This window comes from Muscardinus avellanarius (genome assembly GCF_963383645.1).
Source record: "Muscardinus avellanarius genome assembly, chromosome: 5".
In the NCBI taxonomy this organism is placed as follows: Eukaryota; Metazoa; Chordata; class Mammalia; order Rodentia; family Gliridae; genus Muscardinus; species Muscardinus avellanarius.
In genome coordinates, this window is record NC_137790.1 from 19,540,850 (window position 1) to 19,562,809 (window position 21,960).

General features: G+C 38.4%; 1 protein-coding gene across 9 annotated transcripts in view; it reads left to right on the forward strand.

Annotated features, from left to right (window-relative positions):
• APP (amyloid beta precursor protein) overlaps nucleotides 1-21,960 on the forward strand; it is a gene marked incomplete at its 5' end in the record, with an annotated part of 275,766 nt that overhangs the window by 153,608 nt on the left and 100,198 nt on the right. For 3 of the 9 annotated variants that reach the window (XM_080696688.1, XM_080696689.1, XM_080696693.1), the window contains 2 exons: nucleotides 10,444-10,611; nucleotides 13,335-13,391. The exons of 3 other annotated variants lie outside the window; for them this stretch is intronic. In XM_080696688.1, the coding sequence (XP_080552814.1) occupies nucleotides 10,444-10,611; nucleotides 13,335-13,391 (225 nt within the window). The remainder of the gene's footprint in view (nucleotides 1-10,443; nucleotides 10,612-13,334; nucleotides 13,392-21,960) is intronic. 3 more of the 9 variants (XM_080696690.1, XM_080696691.1, XM_080696692.1) reach the window with 2 other exon arrangements.

The window sequence follows — 21,960 nt, forward strand, 5'->3', positions numbered from 1 at the left end:
ACATTGTCTTGATTAAAAAGCGGCTTAAATTCAGTTTCTTGCTTAAAATATTTGTGTGAATATATATCACATATTAAAGTATCTGCAATTAAATTTTATGTTCAGCTGAAAATTGAGCAAGATAGTATTAAGTGCTACTGTCTTCAAGAGAGAATTTTATTTCTGAACAAGATAGTATTAAATGCTATTTCATTTCAAGATAGGATCTTATTTCTGGTGCATATCTTAAACCTCATGGAAATTCTAATATTAAATGGATAGAGACCCTGATATGGGTGACTGACTATCTCATGTGACACCCAAGCTAGAACATTGGATTTAAATGTTGTTTGTCTTGGCTTAAATGACAGACATTGGCAAAATTAAATTAAGGCTTCTGTTTCTGGTGAGCATTACTCTTGCTAAAGGCAGCACCATTGGTTTACTGCTGGGCATCCTACCGACATCCATGAGGCACTTCTAAGTATATGGATTGCATTGGTTGCTGCAGACACAAGGATGTAAATAAAGTGGCCAGTGCAAGATGCTTCGAGCCACACCTGCGCAGTCTTGAAAAGAAGAAATCTCTCCAACCTGACTGGGAAGGAACTTTTGCAGCATGAGCTGCATGAGGCCTGGAAAGAAAAGCTTTCACTGGAGGCATTATGGAAAAGTTGGCGTTTGAGTGATAAGAGAGGAAGAAAGGAATTTACCAGGTGATAAAAGGCCCAAATAGAATGAGTCCAGAAAGCACTAGAAATAGATCAGAGCAGCTTGCATTGATCTCAAGGATGAAAGGAGCAAAGCTTAGCTTGATTCTTGTGTCTCCGTTCTTACCTGTTTGTTATAGACATGACAGCAGGTGTCCTCTAATTCATGAATGGGAATCTTGCTTATCATTCATCTTTAACTTTTCACAAAGTTGGGATCAACTTGCCGAGAATGTGGCAATAAACTCATCTACCCGACTTGGAGGCTGTAGTAGTGGCATGCTGCAAAAAAAATAAAGTAAAATAAAAATAAATAAATAAATAAATAAATAAATAAATGTAAAGTTCCAAGGCATGCTTGGGAACAGTGCAGAAGGGTAATGGCTCCTCCTTTCAGAGCCAGTCTTAGGTCTTTACCTCTCACTGTTTCGACTAGGGCAATTAGGATGCATTCATATCCTGGACCAGGACACACCATCCCTTTTAATGTCAGGAGAACCGGTATCAGCAGTGCCTACAAATGTGATGGGAAAGCTATTATGTGTGCCCTGGCATCAGGTTTCCATGCATTGACAGAGGCAAAGTGAAATGTGGCATTGTTCTATGTAATTTAGTGGACCTAATCTAGGGACCCCAGTCTGATAATTAGTTTGCTTAAGATGAGACTCAGGGGCAGAACCATACAAAAGAGACATATACACACAGAGAATACACATACATTGCTTTCTATTTTTTTGTTTTTTGTGGTACTGGGGATGGAACCGAGGGGCATTCTACATCCAAGCTACACCCCTAGTTCTTATTTTTAACTCTTTATTTTGAAACAGGGTCTCACTGAGTTGAAAAGGGCCTCACTAAGTAGCCAAAGCTGTTCTTGAACCTCGATCCTCCTGCCTTAGCCTCCCAAATGCTGGGATTACAAGCATGAGCCACCATGTCCGGCTTTTCTTTTCTACCTCTGGGCTATACTCCCAGACCTATTTTATACTTTATTTGGAAACAGGGTCTCACTAAGATGCTGAGAGCCTAACTCAGTAGCTGAAGCTGGCCTCAAACCTTTGCAGCCCTCCTGTCTCAGCCTTCCAAGTGCTGGAATTACAAGCGTGTGCCACCATGCCTACCTTAGAAAATTGTTTTTGAACTTGGTTTTCCTAGCAGTTTTACATGGCTGGTAGTGCTTAATCAAGTTGTACTTTCTATTTCTACACTGTTTCATTTGTGTTAGGGTTTTCAGTGTTAGGATAACAGAAGTAATGGCTAATAGTTTTTAATACAATTTATTTTCAATTTTTAAACGTTTCAGTCCATTACAATAAAGGCCGGAAACCAGATTTTAAAAGAATACTAGTCTATCTGATGTTTTTCCCCAAATCAGTCATCTTAAAAAACAAAATATATGCAAGATGATTCAGACACAAATTGTATGCATCTACTCGACTCTAGTTTGTAATTAAGGGGATAAAAATCAAACATTAAAGAGGACATCCGGCAAATTGAAGAGTAGTTCATTTAAACATACATCCATTTTCATAGGTACACCGCTTTAGCTAGTTCATATGTCCAACTGTGTATTGGCTCAGATTGCTTGGGCCAGTAACAAAGCCATGCATTTTCAAACAAATCTTTAGCTCCTTTGTAGAAAATTGAATTTTTGGAACTCTTAAAAGCAGGGTGCATTACAGCCTGAGCATCCGCTTCTCCTGGCCTTGAGCCATTTTGCTCTCCTAAAAGTTCACCTCTGATTTCTAGCCGCTTCTGCCAACATGTCTGACCTTTTCTGATTCTGTTAGTAGATGAATGAAATGTCAGGAGGAGGTAATAAGACTGAAGCAATCTCAGATAGAAAGGATGTTCAAAACGGGCACGATGGCACACACTTATAATCTCAGCATTTGGGAGGCGGAGACAGGAGGATTGCGGTTCGAGGACAGCCTCAGCTACTTAGTGAGGCCCTTTGCAACTCAGGGAGACCCTGTTTCAAAATAAAGAATTAAAAATAGGGTTAGGGGTGCGCTCAGAGGTAGAATGCCCCTGGGTTCCATCCCCAGTACCACACACACAAAAAATGATGTTCAATAAATTTCAGCCTTCAAGACATCACGCTAAATTTTAAAGATTAAGAGACTCTTACGACATCAAAGAGAATCCAGGGCAGAAGAACTGTTACAGGTGCACAGTGTTTATGTTATAGTGATAAGGCTAATAAGGCATTTGGGAGCATGGGGTAACCTCTTTTTCTTACAAGTTCTTGTTGGATATCATTTCTGAGGCACAGTTTGAAAGTGTCATACACTTTGGACAGAAATTTCATGTAGCCCAGGTTGAGATTTAGATATAAGATATAAGTAAAGAGACATCTTGCTGGCTAGTTCTCATGATTCTTTAATTTACTAGCATTTGTTACACAGTATTTCTGAGGTGTTGGTAACTGCTACATAATGGCTTTAGTAAGAAAAATTAGAAAAATACAGCACAGATCCTTCTGATGTTTGCTTGGGCTAAGACAGGCTTTCTTAATCTCAGCACTGTTAGTATTTTGGGTTGGATAATTTATTGTTTTAGAGGACACTTCTGTGTTTTCTAAGATGTTTAGCAGCATTCCCCTTAGATGCCAGCAATACCCTCCAAATATGACAATCAGAAACATCCTCTGGGAAGGAACAGTAGTAGAATGCTTCCGGTTTCAAACCATGAACTATAGTGTTGAGATCTGTAATGATGCCCAGCTTTAAATATATGACCAGAGAAATATCCCTATTATAATGTTAGATATAACATCTTCTTTTTTGTGTGTGTGGTACTGGGGTTCCTGGAAACACTTCTACCTCCGGGCTACACTCCCAGACCTATTTTATATTTTTTTATTTGGAATCAGGGTCTCTTAAGCCAACGAAGCTGGCTTTGAACCAGCGTGATCCTCCTGTCTCCGCCTCCCAAGCACGGGGATTACAAGTGTGCACCACCACGCCTGGCTAGATATAACTTCTAACTCAGTGCTTTGCACATGGATGTAACCAAAGAAACAAAGACTATCAAGAAGAAGTAGAATTACCAAGTACAGTGACATATGCCTGTAATTGCAGTACGTGGGAGGCTGAGTCAGGAAGATCTCAGGTTCAGGGACAGTCTTCAGCAACATAGTGAAACCCTCAGCTACTTAGCAAGAACCTGTTTCAAAATAAATTTTAAAAAATAGTGTTGAAGGTGAACACCCCTGGGTTCAAGCTCCAGGACCCTCCACACAAACACAAGCAAGTAAAATAAAAATATTCCGAAGCAAATATGACACAAAGTAAGGTAGAAACAAGTATTAGATAAGATGTATAATGCAGTCTAGTAACTTGTAGAGGCAGAAAACTACATAAAATGTTGACTTGCAATATGACATATGCATCTTTGTCATATAAGCAATGGGAAATGGAGGGAATTCTTACTTTGAGTCGTTACTTTTCCCAAAGATACTCATTTTCCCCTGGCACACTGTTAGAAAAGAGCCAAGGGGCATTGATATTCTCAGCAACTCTGCTGGTTCTTTTCTGCTGAAAATTGTGACAAGTGGTCAATTAATAGGAGGATGTGCCCAGTTTCCCCCAGAAAAGGAGGTGGAACAGCAGGACCGTCCTCTGAAACCTGATTTATATCTAGACATATCCTTTTTGTTGTTGTTGTTGTTCACAAAAATAGAAATGGCATCTAGTTCTTTATTTACAGGAAAATGGTATAAGGAATTACATTTAAAGCCCAGTGATCTTTTCTTGATTTTTATCTTCTTCATTTTGCTTCCAAATAAAAACAAAGCTTTGATATTTCTAATGTTCTGGCATGGAATGGGAATGGCATCACCTGACTTTAGATTTCAGGGAAGGCTGATGTTTTCAAAGACTTAACTATGAGGATGAGAATTACTGTCTTGCTATTGGATCTGAGGCAAAGGTATTAAAGCTATTTTTAATGTTGAACAGACAGAACTTAAGAGTAAAATAAATATATGTAGATAATCTGTTAAAATCGAGCTTTTGTGATATATATTTGAATCTTAAGACTCTTTAAGAATCTTAAAACTAATTTATGTTGGATCTCCTCCCAAATATATGTGGATTTATCTTAATAAATTAAACCCAGCATATTTACTAATTCTTTCCCAGTGGGTCTTTCGATGTGCAATTGAATCTTGCATTACTAATTTTGATATTTCAACTTTATTTGAAAGATAGCGTAACTACGGTGCTTCTCAAAATTTAATTTTCATTTAAGGCACCCAAAGGCCCTTCCTAGGCACACGGCAGGATAGTTATGGACCGTATTTGAGTAGCCTCTAGAAGCATCTTCTGCCTCTAATATTGTATAGATTTGAGACATTGAGATAGGGAATAAGAATCTGAAAAGAAAAACTTTTATTATCTATGGTGGTGGCTTTTCTTTTTTTTAATGTGTAAGGTGTGTGTGTGTGTGTGTGTTACTGGAGATTGAATACAGATACCCTCTTTATATTTTATTTTGAAACAGGGCCTCTGAAAGTTGCTGAGGGTCTCACTAGGTTATTGAGTTGGCCTAAAATTTGCCTCCCAACTACTGGGATTATAGGCATGTGCAACCACGCCTGGCTAATTGTATTCTTCTTACTGCATTGAAACGTCAACCAGTGTGCAAGAACTCTGAGATGTGTATACACTGAGCGGTTTTTGTTTTTGTATGGTTTTTTGTTTTGTTTTGTTTTATTCAGCTCAAGACCAAGAAAAATGAAAAAATTTTGTAAGCTCCTACAGGTAACATTGCTACTGGCTTCCCTTGTACTCCGTTTTCTTCTCATTGGTATAATTGAGCCAACCCTAACTAGTCTCTGCAAGTTAATTAATTATTCATTAGCTTCATTCATTTCAGGAGCCACAATCATTGATAGTTGAAGTACCAATGTAGGAAGTATTTACACCATGGAAATTGGCAGACCCTGTAACTTGACCGTTTTATCTTCTGTATTTCTAGAGAAAGCCCATTTCTGTGCGTACCTTTACATTTCATTTAATGAGAAAAATCACTTCCCCTTACTTTCCAACATAGGACACGATATCTTTTTTCCAGTTCTATGTTGTTTTCAAACTAACCATGCAGCTTAGCATAAAGCAAGTTTATTCTCATAACAAACAAGAAATAGAAGTTGAGAAAAAATCATAACGGTAACCTTTGGTGAATACTAATACCAATAATACATGAATTCTGATTAGTCTAAAACTTTACAAGTAAATCTCCTCCAGGTGGTATTTTATATCTATAACCTTTCATCCTGGAGAGATGTGAGAACTGGGTCAGGTACAATTAGGATGAAAGATGTAGTATATAGTTTTAGAGAATTAACACACATCAGTAAAAAGGCTAACCAACCTAAGATACTTTTAAGAAACTTCCATGGAAAATAATTACCCATAATCTTGTACTGAATCTGTAGTTTCACTACCATGCACAGCTGTTTATATTATTTGTTGTTATTTCAATTCATATTGGAGATGAAGTGAGATTTGTCTTATGACAAATCAGTTCAAGCTACTTCCCTAGTTTTATATTTTATCTACTAAAATAAGATTCCTACATAATAAATATTTGATCACTTATTGGCCTCATAATTTTCTATCCATCTAAACTACTTGCTAACGTGCATAAACACATGATAAATCTTCTTTTCTATTAAAAGTTTTAGCATTGGGTAAAGCACATTCCTTAAAAAATAATCAGTATTCCAGTATGTTGACTTTTTAAATTTTTCATCTATAAAAATAAAAAACTTATTTGTCTACTTAAGTTTCAGTAGAATACAAATTTGGTTCTAATTACTTAGGCTCATGAATTGTCAGCAGATAGCAAGATTTAAAATTATAGCAATAATCAGGATTTCTTTACAGTGAAGTTATTTTAAACAACAATGAGACCAAGCTCCTTATTTCTTTATTAATGAAGAGATGATTATACAATAAATAAAAAATTATTTGAATTGTTGATGTTAAGTATACTTAGTAGGTTTCAATACTTATGTTCTTGTTTTCATTTTGTTTTTTTTTGTTTTTGTCTTTGTTTTTGTTTTTGTTTTTATTTTTGGTGGTACTGGGGTTCCTGGAAGCCCTTCTACCTCCGGGCTACACTCCCAGATCCATTTTATATTTTTATTTGGAAAACAGGGTCTCTTAAGCCAGCGCGGCTGGCTTCGAACCTGCGCGATCCTCCTGTCTCTGCCTCCCAAGCGCGGGGATTACAAGCATGAGCCACCACGCCCAGCGTTCTTGTTTTCATTTTATTTCATTGTTAGATTAAGCAAATGTTTACTATGAAGGCAAAATGTGCATTTGTGTTAGAGAAAAGGTACAAGATAAGGAATTTTTAACTTAAGTAAATATATATCTGTACTATTATGATGTTTAAGTGTAGATTCTTTTTAGATATGGGGAAAATTATGCTACATAGCTGTGTTGTTTTTTATAATCTCAGAATGTACAGTTCTTAACTCTGTCTAGAAAAGTCTCTAGTTTGCTCAAAAGCAGTTTGTCCCAGTTGCTGTTTTTTAGAGAGTCACAAGGGATAGAGGCACATTTCAGTCATGTTTTCCTGGCTTCACATCTATCTACTTCTTCATACCTATGTATTTGGGTGGATTTCATACTGTAGTCTACCCGATGACCACACTATCACAGATAGTATGTAAGTATTTGTGGGATTTGTTGCTATTCCCTACAAGACTCAAACAGATTCTGCCAATGTTGTGAAACTATTTAGGACCTAACCAAATCAGGAAGGTGAACCCAACACTCCCCAAGTGGATCGCATCACTCTTTCCTTGCTGATTTTAGAATGAAGGATTCAAGACTCAAAGTTCCTGGCTTTGACAAGAGTTGTGGATTTATCATGCAGCTTATTTTATTTCTTTACTTAACATAATAAATGGGTTTTGTGTTCTGAATGCTTTTTCTTATCCATTAGTGCCCATTTGGCCGGATTTCTTCAAATTAGTGGTAACAGGGTTTCATGGCTAATTTAAAAGGAAACAGAAGAAAAATGAAAAAGAATATATCATTACATTTCACTAATACTATGAGGAAGTGATAATATATTGTAATGCCATTTGGGCCCAAGGCTGGGAGATTTTGCCAGTATCAGAAGAACAGAACAGTTAAGAGGTCATACACAAGGACAAATATCTAACGTGGATTATTTCTATTTATTGTCATTCTTTTATCCCATACTTAATGTGCACCCACCAAGGTTCTATCACAGTAATTTAGTGCACAACAGAGCTCAAAGACACATTTCCTGAAATTTCAAAGCCGTGAGGTAAACTGCTGAGATCTGGTAGACAAGGCTGAGACACATTGGTGCTCTAAGAGACATGAAATGCGAAGATCGATCGGCCTGAGTGATGGAGGCACTGTGGATTTTGGTGTCAGTAGCAATAGCAAACTCCAAGCATTGGGCAGGCTTGGGAGATGTCATTGTCACAAAGTCTTAATTGGACTGAGGAAATGATTACTGATGAGTAATATCACATCTTAGTCACATGGAGGAACACGGGACATGAACGTGTGCGGGTTGGTGAGGGAGATAGTGAAGGAGGAAAGAACAGCCCAAAGGTGTTAGCACTGAGGGAGGAGCCCAGGCCCAGAGATGGAGACACCTGATGATTGTCGGTGGCAGGACCTCCTTATGCGACCTTTAGTTCTGCAGTAACTCAGAGGTGAAGAGGCCAGGAACATTAACTTACCCTTTATAAAATTGGAATGAGAGTCCTTTGATTTGGGGGAGGTAAATAAAATTACCAAGTGAATGGAATCCTTGTCCATTTACTCAGTTTTTACCCTCCAGGAGAATTCTGAACAAGAAGCAAATTAAAAAGATAAGCTTGAGGAATATGGCCTTCAAAGCAGCAATGCCAAATAGGACGACCTTTGTGTATGACATTGAGCAGGATGCCCCTGGAGTCAGATATTTTCATCTGAAAATCATCCCAGGGAGCCAGCATCACCCAGGGTGCCTGTTACATGAGGGGTGTCCCCGCAGAGTGTTTGAGGCTCACCTTCTTCCCTGGAGCTGACTGTTTCTTTTGTGTTGATATCATGAGGACACCAGCTTCAAATTTTGCCACCACTTTATTGCATCTGTTGAAGGAGCAGCGTGTGTAGGTAGAAAAGGAAAATGAAAGTTTGCTTTTCATTGAATTGGTGGGTCATCTCTGGTTGATTAGGATCAGTGAGTTGGCTGTTTTCTAATTTGGAAGCTCTGGGTCATGCATGGCTTTTATGTTTTAGAAAGGTATTTTAAACCAAGAATAAATGAGATAGATGTGTAAGCTAAGGTAACGGCCAGTCAGTGTGTACTAAGGAGGCAAACCCCAAAAGAAAAATAAGGCTGTTTTACTTCCAGGGAAAAAAAAAACAATAAAAGTGTACATAGAAAGTGTAGCGTTTTACTTCTGATCGGGATTAACTTTATAAGTAGGATTTAATGAATTATTACCCTGTGAGTCAATCAGGGATTATGGAACTGGTTTTGAGGAGGGTGGCAAGACTGTTGACAGGTAAGATGTGTTTTAACATAAAACAGTGTGTGGTATGTCTTAACAATTTACAGTTGGTTGATTACATCTTATTGTTCAGAACACTACTCACGAGTCAGATAATTATACAAATAAAAATTGTCTTAGATTAGAGTGACCATAGTTGACAATAAGTCACGTTTACAGGTATTACATATGTTTTCAACACTAATCAATGATCAGGCTGGCTCTCTCCCCAAACTGCAAAACATTCAAAATATGTGTCGTCATTATTATTATTATTATTATTATTATCATCATCATCATCATTATTATTATTTTGCGGGTCTGGGGATGGAACCCAGGGGCATTTGACCTCCAAACTACACCCCCCTGCCCTATTTTTTATTCTTTATTTTGAAACCAGGTCTCACTGAGTTGCAGAGGGCCTAAGTAGCTGAGGCTGTCCGCGAACCGCAATCCTCCAGGTCTCTGCATCCCGAATGCTGGGATTACAAGTGTACACCACCACACCCGGCTATGTGTCATTACTTTGTACTGCAGTTGAAGTAATCATTTATTAAGGAAAACATTCACTTTTGTATCATAACCAAAATAATCCTTTTACGTCAAAGTTGAATTTATTTATTTATTTATTTATTTATTTATTTATTGGACATTTATTTATTTTTGTGGTACTTGAGATCGAACCCAGGAATGTTCTACTTCTGACCTATGCCCCCAGCCCTTTTTAAATTTTTTTTTTTTTTCATTTTGAGACTGTCTTAACTATCTTACTGCATGCTGGCCTAAAGCCTGCTATCCTCCTGTCTAAGCTTCCCAAGTACTGGGATACCCAAGTACAAGGGTGCACCACCCTGTTTGGCGAAAGTTGAAGTTATTTTCTTGTAATGGAAAACTGTTTTGCTGCGAGGACACCTCCCGTTATTTAAAATGCATCTTAAAGCCGCTTAAAGGTCTTTCACCTCGAGCCAAAGCCCTTTGGTTACCATTGAGCCTTCTGTATCAAACCAGATGAGAATACCCTGCTTTGGTCCAGACATAATTCCAAGCCTTGATGGGGAATAATTCCTCAGTACATGAGTGGTAGATGCTACCTAATCCCCCCAGTCCAGGTCACCAGTGGGAGGATGAGCTTGTACGACAAGTAAACATGTGTCTAGAGCAGCCAGACAGTGCCTTTTCATGCTAAATGTGGTTCCCCACATCTCCTCTGATTAGAGGTGTGCTCTGAACAAGCTGAGACGGGGCCATGCCGAGCAATGATCTCCCGCTGGTACTTTGATGTCACTGAAGGGAAGTGCGCCCCCTTCTTTTACGGCGGATGTGGCGGCAACAGGAACAACTTTGACTCAGAAGAGTACTGCCTGGCGGTGTGTGGCAGCGTCAGTAAGTGGACCCCTCCTCTGGCCTGGCCACCTTTCGCCTTTCTGCCACTGACTCTGCTCTCTGTAACCGATTGATTTTCCTGGTTCTTGGGAATGGGCCTGTTGCTACCACTAACCACATTTCTGTCAAATGTTCTAATTGCCTGGAGTCTCCACAGTATGTTCAATCATGAGCACATCCCTTTGTCTCTCTCTGTCTTTAATAAAGCATGGCCTTGGACTGTTCTACTAGCTGTGTTAGATTCGTCTTGCAATTGCTAGGGACTTCTCTTATAAACAGCTGACATGGTTGATTCTGCCAGTGCATACTTATGTGTTCATATGTGTACGTGTGTATTTGTGTCTATGCATGTGTACGACATGTACAAATACAGCCTACCACTGGGGCCCTGGCTGACACAGCTTCGGTTGCCTTGCAAGGTGTATTGCTGGGATGAATACCTTTAAGTTATTATTTTATAATATGTGTGTGTGTGTGTGTGTGTGTGTGTGTGTGTGTGTGTGTTTGTGGTGGTGTGGGAAAGTGATTAAAGTGAACTCATGTCCCTCTCATACCAGATGCTAGAAATGCCCCGTTGCCTCTGAACTCAGCACGCAGACCTTTGCAACATCAAGTTTTCATTTTTGTTCTGGGAAATAGAAGAAAACTCTGAGCATTAGAAACCTTCTGTGGCATAAGGCTTGGAATATAATTTTTAAAGTCTTTCTCCATCTTTCTCTCTTTTCTTTCCTCTCTTCTCCTCTCTTCTCCTCTCTTCTCCTCTCTCCTCTCTCCTCTCTCCTCTCTCTCCCCTCTCCCCTCTCCCCTCTCTCCTCTCTCCTCTCTCCTCTCCCCTCTCCCCTCTCCCCTCTCCCCTCTCCCCTCTCTCCTCTCTCCTCTCTCTCCCCTCTCCCCTCTCCCCTCTCCCCTCTCCCCTCTCCTCTCTCTCTCTCTCTCTCTCTCTCTCTCTCTCTCTCTCTCTCTCTCTCTCTCTCTCTTTCTCTCTCTTTCTCTCTCTTGCAGTACTAGAGATGGAACCCAGGGGCATTCTACCTCTGAGTGACACCCCCAACCCTATTTTTATTCTTTATTTTGAAACAGTCTCACTGAGTTGCAAAGGGCCTCACTAAGTAGTAGCTGAGGTTGTTAATGAACCATACTCTCCTGTCTTGGCCTCCCAAATGCTGGGATTACAAGCCTGCACCACCATGCTCGGCTCAAAGCCTTTCTCTTGAATATTTAGTTTTTTTCTAATTTGAGGGGTAAATATATGAAAACATGATGACATAATGCAAGATGAAACTTTTTCCCAAAAAATTAATTTTCAGGAGGTAATTTATGAGATATATGGGACTTCTGCTCTAGCGAAGAGTCTTCCATGTAAAATCCCCAATTTTCTTTATTTCTGTTTATGAATAGAGGGTTTGAACTTCTAAAGAAGTTATACCACAACTTGGTAAAACAAAGGTGAAATTCAGTAATCCTGTTTCTGCTTTGAGAGATTCCTGCATTTTCTCTTTTGTGTCCCGAGGGTCGTAGCCACCATTACCTGCCTGGAATTCCAGGGAATTATATCAGTTATTTTTCAAACAGATTATATGAGTAAACAAAACAACAAAAGAACTTGTGCCATTAAGACCTTCCATCGTGAAGGAGACCTGAGCGTATATGAAATCTAGTGGAAAGTTCCAGTTGATCCCCTGGCCTATGAGATATCACCTCTTCTGTTTAAAAAAACACAAGTCGGAACTGGTAACCCAAACATTCTTTTCTCAACACTGATTGGATGATTGCAGATTCTAGCTCAAAAGACTCCTTCAGTTTCTAACAAAGAAGTTAATTAGGTCAGGTAATTTGGATCACAGTGCAGGATTCTGTTGCCTGGAGCCTTTGGCACACAGGGTTTTTGTTATAGCAATTATTCCTGGTTTAGCTCTGGGTGAAATTTCCTTGACAATTTCCAACTTTTTTCTTCCTTTCCTTGAGGTGTATTTATTTTATGGAATTTCACATATGTAGTTATATGATTTCATATATGTATATACACACATATGCACATAAGTGTGCCTGTATATGAGATAAGGAAGACACTTGTTTTACCAGTGATAAATTTGCCTCAAGAGTTAGAAGTCATCCCCCAACCTTTCCCCATTTCACCCTTCCCTAACACTTTTTCCATTTAATCGGTTTAAGCACAGAGTAAGCAGCAGGCCCCACAGGTTGGTTGGAGATAACTGGGGTGTCACACACTTTACCGAGAGATTTGCAAAAGGTAGGCACACCCACCCTGGGTTCCATCCCCAGCACTTGGGGGAGAAAAATGCAAAGGCAAAGAGCTGAAGGTTAGTTAGATGGGCACCCAGGTGTAAGTGGAGAATAAAGCCTTGTCAGAGAGCTGAGCCAGAGCCAGAAGCTGCCCTATGAATGGGTAGAATGCAGACGCTCTAAGAAAGAAACCGACAGGAGCTAGTGATGTTGAGCACAGGGGGAGAAGAGAAGCAAGAAACCCTCTAGCAATTACTTGGATATCCTGTCAGAGACAAAATGTCCAGGAACATAAGATGCTCATCGCTGGTGAAAACAGCCTATGTTTATTCATGTTTACTTTGGTTCCCTGTTTAGTTTTTCTGTTTATAATTTAATGATTTGTTTGTTTTGCTTAGGGTTAATGGAATCGTGTGAGTTTCAGCCACCTCCCTATGTTTCTGTTTTTATTTTTAGTTACATTCTTTTTTTCTCCCTAGTGTCCCAAAGTTTATTCAAGACTACCCGGGAACCTCTCCCCCAAGATCCTGTTAAAAGTATGTTGTCATTCGCTTGAGGGGAGGGCAAGGGGGAGGAGACTTGCATGGCTGATTACACCTGCAGCGGCATCACAGTCTTTGCATGGGTTGTGTGTGTCTTGACCTTCTGTCTTTCAATAAAGTATATATTCCCATTGCCTGGCTTGCGATTTCAAGATCAGTAATTTTGCCAGACAACTTCAGATGCCGGGCTGAGAGCACTGACTACGCTTCTATTTCTGGCCAGTTTCCTTTCTCTTTAGTGTGGCTCAGTTAAATATTGGGTATACAGCCTTATTATTGTGTTTGATTTGTCATAATCTTATTTCCTAAAAGCTGCTAAAATGCCACGGTTTAACAAGAGACCGTATCCATTAGTAACTTGTTTTGCTCCAAGGTATTTAATATGCATGCTTTGCAGTACACAGACTAATTGTGTACATACATTCCAGTTATGTGTGCTGTAAGACAAGTATCGAGTGTTAGGAGCTGAAAGGTCACTTTTAGATTTCAGGACCACCTCTTCCTCTTCTCCCAGAATGCACAGTGGTGGATATGAGGTGCTCTGCTTAGGATTTGGTTGTTAGGAAGTAGAAAAAGAGTTTCCTATGAAGAAGCATATTTATCAGGCACTGAGGGTCTTACAATGCCTTGTGTTTTCTGTTTATTTCAGTTATCCTGTCAATCTAACTTGATTTAAAAATGTAGTGTCAAATACACACCAATGCTCATTTCTTACTCGGGTTATATTCCAGAAGTAGAATTTATCCACTTATATTGATATTTATGATTGCCAGAGAATTGATATAATTTCAGTTGTGGCTTAGATATTATATAATTAAAATTAGCATCGATTAACATTATCCTGAAAAATCAACTTTTTTAAAGGATAAATTATGGATGGAGAATTATTTATTTTTACAAAATACTTTATCCTAAATCATAAAGGTTTGGGTTAAAATAGTGTATGACTTTTAAAGATGTAGTTTACCACCACAATGAACATATTTTGTTATTATAAAAAAAAACATTTTTTCTAAGAATATTAAAAACCTGGCAAGTAGATAGAGAAGGACTAAGAAAAATTGTTATCACAATGTATTGTTGATAATACATTAATTTTCATGACATGTTCGCATTATACTAAGAATTTTCACAAATTATTTGTTTTTCTCTGAAACACTTTGTGGACATTTGTTTTTTCATTTTCTTTGTACATCTGAGAAATCTAGGCTTAAGGAGCTTAGTGACTTGTCTGGAGCCCTTCATCATGAGAGGACCAGATTTGAAACATTTCTAAATGACATATTGGCTGTGCTCTACTCCAAATGGCTAAGTATTTGGTTCAAAAAAATTGTTTCTAGGTTAGATAATAATATTTGAGGTTCAGAAAGTACAGTTTAAGAGTATATAAAATAGTAAAGAGATGAAGATTAGTATTTTTCCTAAATCCCAGGGCTATAGAGAGCATGCGGCAATAAATGACATGCATTTCCTACTTTTTAAAAGTGGGTGTTATTTTCCTTGCTTCATTTTATATCATTTTAGCATATAAGAGAATAATATTTTTCCCTTATAATGAGCCGACAGAAGCAAACATCATCATTTGATAAACTGATTTTCATGAAGCTTGCGTAATGACTACATGTTCTTGCTCACTCTTCCAAATAGATGTTGAGTCTCTTTTGTAGGTTTCTCCTTCTCACTCATGTTCTCCCTCCGCAGTGTCTTTAGGACCCTGACAACCTTCCCGTCTAGGAGGATGAAGTGATTTAGTCAGCTATATTTTCTTGACTACCTACGGAGACTATTCAGTCACAGCAAGTGAAGGGGTTTGCCGTGCTAGTACAAACAGACAGGAGAAAGCATATAATTTTTAGTTATTTATAGCCTGTGCAGCTCTGTAGTCTTATTTATAGCAAACTGCACATTCGGACTGAAAAAAATCACGGGCGTCTAGAGGTCAAAAGTAAATAGCAAACTCAGTTCAGAGAGAATGACTCCAACGAGAAGGGGAAGAAGCCGGTTTGGGTGGTGTGGACGCCTGTTCTTTTTCATCAGCGTAGAGGTAGTTGTATGATATCTCCTGGCACAGAGGTGGATGGCTGGGCAGGTTGTTCAGACTGAGCTGCTTCTAGTTGAAAGATAAAAAAGTGAAATGAGATGGAAAAACACTCTCCAGTTGGTATCAGATTACACTTAACAGAGAAAATAATAATAATTTTCATGTCAAGATTATATTACTATCATCAGGCATTTTTAGATTTTAATTTTTTTGTCATAAAAACCAATACTGAAAAGCATTGCAATTTCAGAGGTTCAGATCTGGTTTTTTGTTGTTGCTATTTTCACAGATTAAGAGTCTAAAGCACAAATATAAAGGATAGAGACATGAGATTGATTGCTATAATTTTACTTATAAACTTATGCATTTAAGCCCTTTAAAAAGTCATTTCCATTTGGGATAAAGGATCTTTATTTTATTTATTTTTTTTTACTGAGATTGAATCTGAGGGCATTCTACCTCTAAGCTATATCATCCCCAGCCTTCTTTTCTTTTCTTTTCTTTCCTTTTCTTTTCTTTTTTCTTTTCTTTTCCTTTCCTTTCTTCTTTGGTGGTGGTACTGGAGTTCCTGGAAGCCCTTCTACCTCTGGGCTACACTCCCAGACCTATTTTATACTTTTTTATATTTGGAAACAGAGTCTCTTAAGCCAGGACGGCTGGCTTCGAACCTGCGCGATCCTCCTGTCTCTGCCTCCCAAGCGCGGGGACTACAAGCGTGCGCCACCACGCCCGGCTCCCAGCCTTATAATCTAATTTCTGTTTTGAAACATGATCTCCTTTCCTGAAGCTGTTCTCAAACCAGTCATCCTCTCATCTCAACCTCCCAAGTACTGGGGTGACAGTCATGCACCAACATACCTGGTGAGATTTATTTTTCTGATACTAATTTTACATCTGCCCATTTAAGTTTGGGAGAAGGCAAGAGTCTCACAGTCATTTTGTGTGGTGCCGTGTTTGTAAACAACACAATTATTGTATAAATATTTGATGACTAGTTTATGTTTCAAATAAGAGAGTTTGGTCATTTTTTCTGGTATTGTCCCATCAGATTGCATCTCAAAAGTTAAATAGACCAACTTGCTAATAACACCGAATCTCACAAAGAAATTGTTCATGTTTTTGGTGACAGTTTAGGTGTTTCCCCATGCAGGATTGAGGAAGGGAAAAAGATCAGTGTGTCAGGTTATCATTGACTAGACAGTGCAGTTCCAGAGAACCTAAAAGGAATTAGAATCTCTCGGAAAGGGTCAAAGGACCATTCTTAGGTTCTAAGTTTGTTGCCTCAAAAGGCTGGGGTTTGCAAACCATAGGTAAGTCACTGTGCAGCGTCTGAAAGGAAGGTAACACTTTAACCCATGGTCATTGGTCTTGTATCCTATCTTGATCATATCCTGCCTTAATGCCCGGGCCAGATAGTCTTTGGTCAAATTTGAATTCTTGTTTCTAATCTTGCTTTTGTTCTTTGAATTGTGAAATAGCAGAAATCAAGTCCTATTAGCACATTGTATGATACTAATGAAACTAGAACTGCCAAATAGGATTAAAACCAATGATTAAACAATGTGGTGGTGCATAAAATTACATGCCACATCAGTGCCAGTAGAATGTACTAGAGTTACCAGTGTGCAAAGCCAAATCTTTGATATCCAAAAACGCTTAGAGAAATAGATTTCAAAAAATTTTCTTCAAAGCAATAATAGTGAGAAACTCTTATGATGGAAAGGAATTGAATTACTTTACAAACTCAACTTTTTTTTTAAAGAAGGACCATTTACTCTGAATAATAAAAAGATTCTCATTATATATACTCTCTATCCCTTAGTTGTTTGCCAAAAGAGAGTAGGTGGATAGTTTCTTATTAAAGAGATTGGCAAACTTCTTTTATAAAAGGCCAGATAGTAAATAGTTTAGACTTTGCAGTGCATATAATCTCTGTTGCAACTTTCCACAGTGTGAAAGCAGCCACAGACAGGGAGTAAACTAATAGACACTGCTTCTTGTTCCCATAAAACATTATTTTTCAGAGAGCAGCCAGCAGGCCGATTCCTGGTTTAACGCAATCTTTGCTTTTGAATCCAGGAGATATCAGTGCTAAGCCAGTTGTTTTGAGAGACACCAGCAAAGTAATGCAATCACTCTGCTTTCAACAACTTGATAGTCTTACTGATGAAAGGAAACTCAGATATATGACAGAATTAAATAACAACATCAAGTAAAACATAAGTAGAAGGGACAGATTACTCTAGAAGACTGGAGTAAAATGAAATTGGTTTTATCCTAAGACCTGCAAAGAGGTTAAAATCCCATCTGCTTTTACTGCTACCGTTTCTATGAAAAAGGACAATATAGAAGATTTTGATTTTCTGAACTCATCTATTATGTGCTGAGCAGCTATGACAGGCCATTTCTTTATGAGCCCCCATTAATAAAGGTGAGAGTAACTCCCAAGAAATTGACAAGAAACAAGGGCATATAAGACATTCTAGATGCCAGTTATTATTGCTGTTGCTTCACACATATATTTTAGCTTCAGATTTGAGATGGCTTTTAAACTTCACATTGCACTGAATAGAGTGTATGGATATTAATCAAATAATGCCAGCTGCCGATAAAAGGAAAACATAATGCCAGCACTCATTCTTTCACATTCGTTTCATATATTTGACAAAACTCCCACGTCAATACATGTCCAGAGACATTAAAAAGAAATGTAGCTTGACCACAGTAAACACAGCATAGATTAACATTTTTATTACCTTACATCCACATTACACTGTTGATCATGTTCCCTGCCCGCTGCGATTGTGCTGGCTATAACGTATGATACAAGGAAATGTGCCTTTGTTTTTTGTTTGTTTGTTTGTTTGTTTGTTTGTTTTTAAGAAAATAGAGCGCCACACCGAAGAATCACTAACACTATTTTCATGTTATGCATGGCCCCCTGTCAGACTTGATAGAGATATTAAATACATGACTTTTGCTTGGACTAGGTGGTTTTTTAGCTTATTTTGAAATTAGGGAAATGGAGAAACTTTTTTTTTAAGTATTTTTAAGTTGGAGATAGCTATCTACAAGCCCTGCCATGTTGGGATTAAATTTTCACATAAAATCCTTCTCAGTTTATATTTTATCCACACATAAGTTATTCCCATTGCAGTTTCTCACAAATTATATCCCTTTCAAGTGACAGGGTTGCTGTACTGTATTAAATAGGATTTTTAGTGATAAGGCAACTTGTATAGGACTTAATTTGCTCATCTTCTGTTGCCAGTGGTGTAGAGATAAGTTGCCTTTAGACAAAGGGAGACTGACTGAATTTTCTTTTTAGACTCTACCCTTATATATCTACTAAATGTCATTCAGTTTAGGGAAACATTCTGCCTTGTATCCTATTAGAGAAGGCCATCATGGTCATTATTCATTGAAGTTAGGATAATTCTTCCTTTTGTATCCCAAGCCCATCATAATTTGAACTAGCAATCCTCTGGTTTCAGCCCCCAAGGTACTGGGATTACAGGCATCAGCCACCACACCTGGCTGGTGAATTGTATTTTTAAATAGGAAAATCATTTAAAAAGCTAAAAGCATGTGCATATGATGTTGCTGGTGCTGCTAATGATTAGGCGCTTAGAGTGTTATGGTGCCACACCAAAACTGTACCGGTGCCCCCACTGGGCGCTGGAACCGTAATGGTGTGAGATGTAGCCGTGGGTTCATATATGTGCATGTTCGCATATGCACGTGCACACACACACATACACACACACGCACACGCAAATCCTATTTCCCTAAAGAACCCTGAGTAATACAATTTCTGTTCAAATAAATCTTTACGAGGGCTTTGTTACCGGTCTCAGTTACAAACTTAGCTGAGGAATTTAAGAGAAGTTGTCTCTTTTTAAACAACTAATTCCAGCTCTTTTAGCTCTCCCTACTATCCCCACATCCTAAAGACATTCTGTTTCCAGGCCTGGCTACTATAGTGTAAAAGGGCCAGGGCGGGCCAGAGAGTTGCTCACTGAGATGGTGAGCAGTGGTAGGAAACCTGCCCTCCAAAGGTGTTTCCCTCTGGGAAGGGGATGTCAGGGTATGTCCAGGGCGCAGAGGGAACAGGTACAGACGCTCTCACTGGCCCCTCGAAGAGTCACTGTGAGCACTTCTAAGGTAGAAACAAACTGGCTCTGGGGAGGTTTATGTTTCTATTTTTTAAACCACCACAAAGCACTTTGGCCTGTTGGGAGACCTCTATGAGGTTCCTTAAGAAGCCATGATATGGGTTCAGACTTCCAAGCTGGTGAAATAACAATATCAACAATATCCTCTTTTCATTAGTATCTGCCCTACTAGGCACATTACAGGAATATTGCATGGAAGTTATAAGTCATGTGACCGTTTTCAAGGTGGAGACTCAGAAAGCCTGTGGTATAATTTGATCTGAATCCAAAGGCCTGGGAACCAGGGGAGCCCATGGTAAAAATCCCAGTTCAAAGCAGCAGAAGACCAGTGTCCCACCTCAGTCAGGCAGACCCAAAAACAGCAAAAAAGTACAAATTCCTTTCTCTTTGGCCTTTTTGTTCTATGCTGGCTCTCAGTGGATTGGGTGATTCCTTCCCCTAAATTAGGGAGGCAGTCTACAGTCTGCAGATCCAAGGGCTAATCTCATCCAGGATCCCCAGCAAACACACACACACACACACACACACACACACACACACACACACCATACAAATGTTTAATCTGGACACCCTGTGACCCAGTCAAATTGGCACATAAAACTAGCCATTGACGACACCTTTCTTTATTAAATTTATAATACAGTATTGTATTCATTTCCATATGCCTAGGAAACAGTTTGATACTTGAGATAGTCCTAATATTGTTAGACATCATTTGTATACTTATTTCTTGATTATCTTTATTATCAGTATTATAGAGCTGTATTTTACTTTAGGCTAATGAGATTATAGTGTTTTGTCTCTTTTCCATTATTATACAGTAAGCAATATTTGCAATCCATAAAAACTAGAAGAAACCATAAAGTTTGCCGGTCAAAAGAGCTGGAAACCTTCCTATTTATGTAATGTAAGTTCTTCTGAAGGAGGATTAGGCGGTGTTATGTCTTAGAGCCAAGTGGCTATCTTGATCAGTGCATACATGCTCAAATGTGTATATTATTTTATTGTGTCTAATGTAAAATATGCCCTGCCTAATTCATGTCATTGTACTATGCCAAAAGAACACAAAATTCTCTGTTTTTACTTTAACTTGCTTTTATTTACTCCCTTCCAGTAAAGATGAGGAAATGATTAAAACCATAGGAAATAAGTTTAAAATTTTCAATACCACTTCCATTTTTATATTGAGAAAATGTTTAAGTAAAAGGAAAATTACTTGTATATAGATTTGCTTAAGGGTATGCAGAAAAAAAATATTTACCTTTGATATTTTTTCTTCGACAAAAAGACTTGAAAATTGAAAATTGCTTTTGCCTTACAAATTAAAAACTCACTTATTTTTGGTAATTTCAATCTCCTATGTGTTATACCTAAGATTTTTTTTTTAGAAAAAAAATGTAACGGTACTTCTGTTGAAGACATTTCATGGTCTTGTGTGTAATTTATTTTCAGTGAGTTGGAAATAAAAGTGGCTGATTTTTCCCCCCCTGTGGTTAATGGAGTGATAAGATTTAAATAAGGTATGAAAAACAGGAGGAAGGGAAGTTGCTAACACGGATGAAGTACCTTTCCACAACTTATTATCATATGAGATCTCATTTTTCTGATGTCCCAAGCATGTCCTATAGTACATTCTCACTTCTTCATAAAGAAACTGAAATGCAGTGTGATGATGTCACTTTCCCTAGATCCCAGTCATTGTAAAATAGACAAGTGAGATTCAAATTCAGCTGTAGAAGCAGGGATGGTGGTGCATTCCTGTAATCCCAGTGCCTGGGAAGCTGAGACAGGAGGATCACAGGCTCAAGGCCAGCCTCAGTAATTTAAGGAGACCCTTAACAATCCAGCAAGACCATGTTTCAAAATTTAAAACTAAAAGGGTTAGGGATGTAGCTCAATGATAGAATGTCCCTGGGTTCCTTCCCCAGCAACACCAAAACAAACAAATGGCCTAGTTGCCAACCCTGGATTGTCTTCCTTCTTCCTTTGCTGTCAGTGTCAGGTGAAGTATCATTTTCCCTTTACTACACAGAAGATGGGGACAGTTGTATGCGGTTCTAGGAATGTGCCCTGCCTCCTGTCCACTTGAAGGCAACATCTGGATGAACACCTCAACTGCTTTTGTGTTTTGAAAAAGAATGATGACTTGGTGGTTGAAGTTGAAAGGGAAAAATCAGAATGAATTCTTTTCTTTAAAACTAAACATTTTCTTTAATTGTTTAGCAAAAAATAAAAAAACCCTCACCTTTTTGCTTTCTGTCACTATTTTGAAGACTTAAATTAAGATTCCAGACGTTTTCTTCATCTTGTATAAAAGATATATAACCTAAGAAGTTAGCTTCAAAAT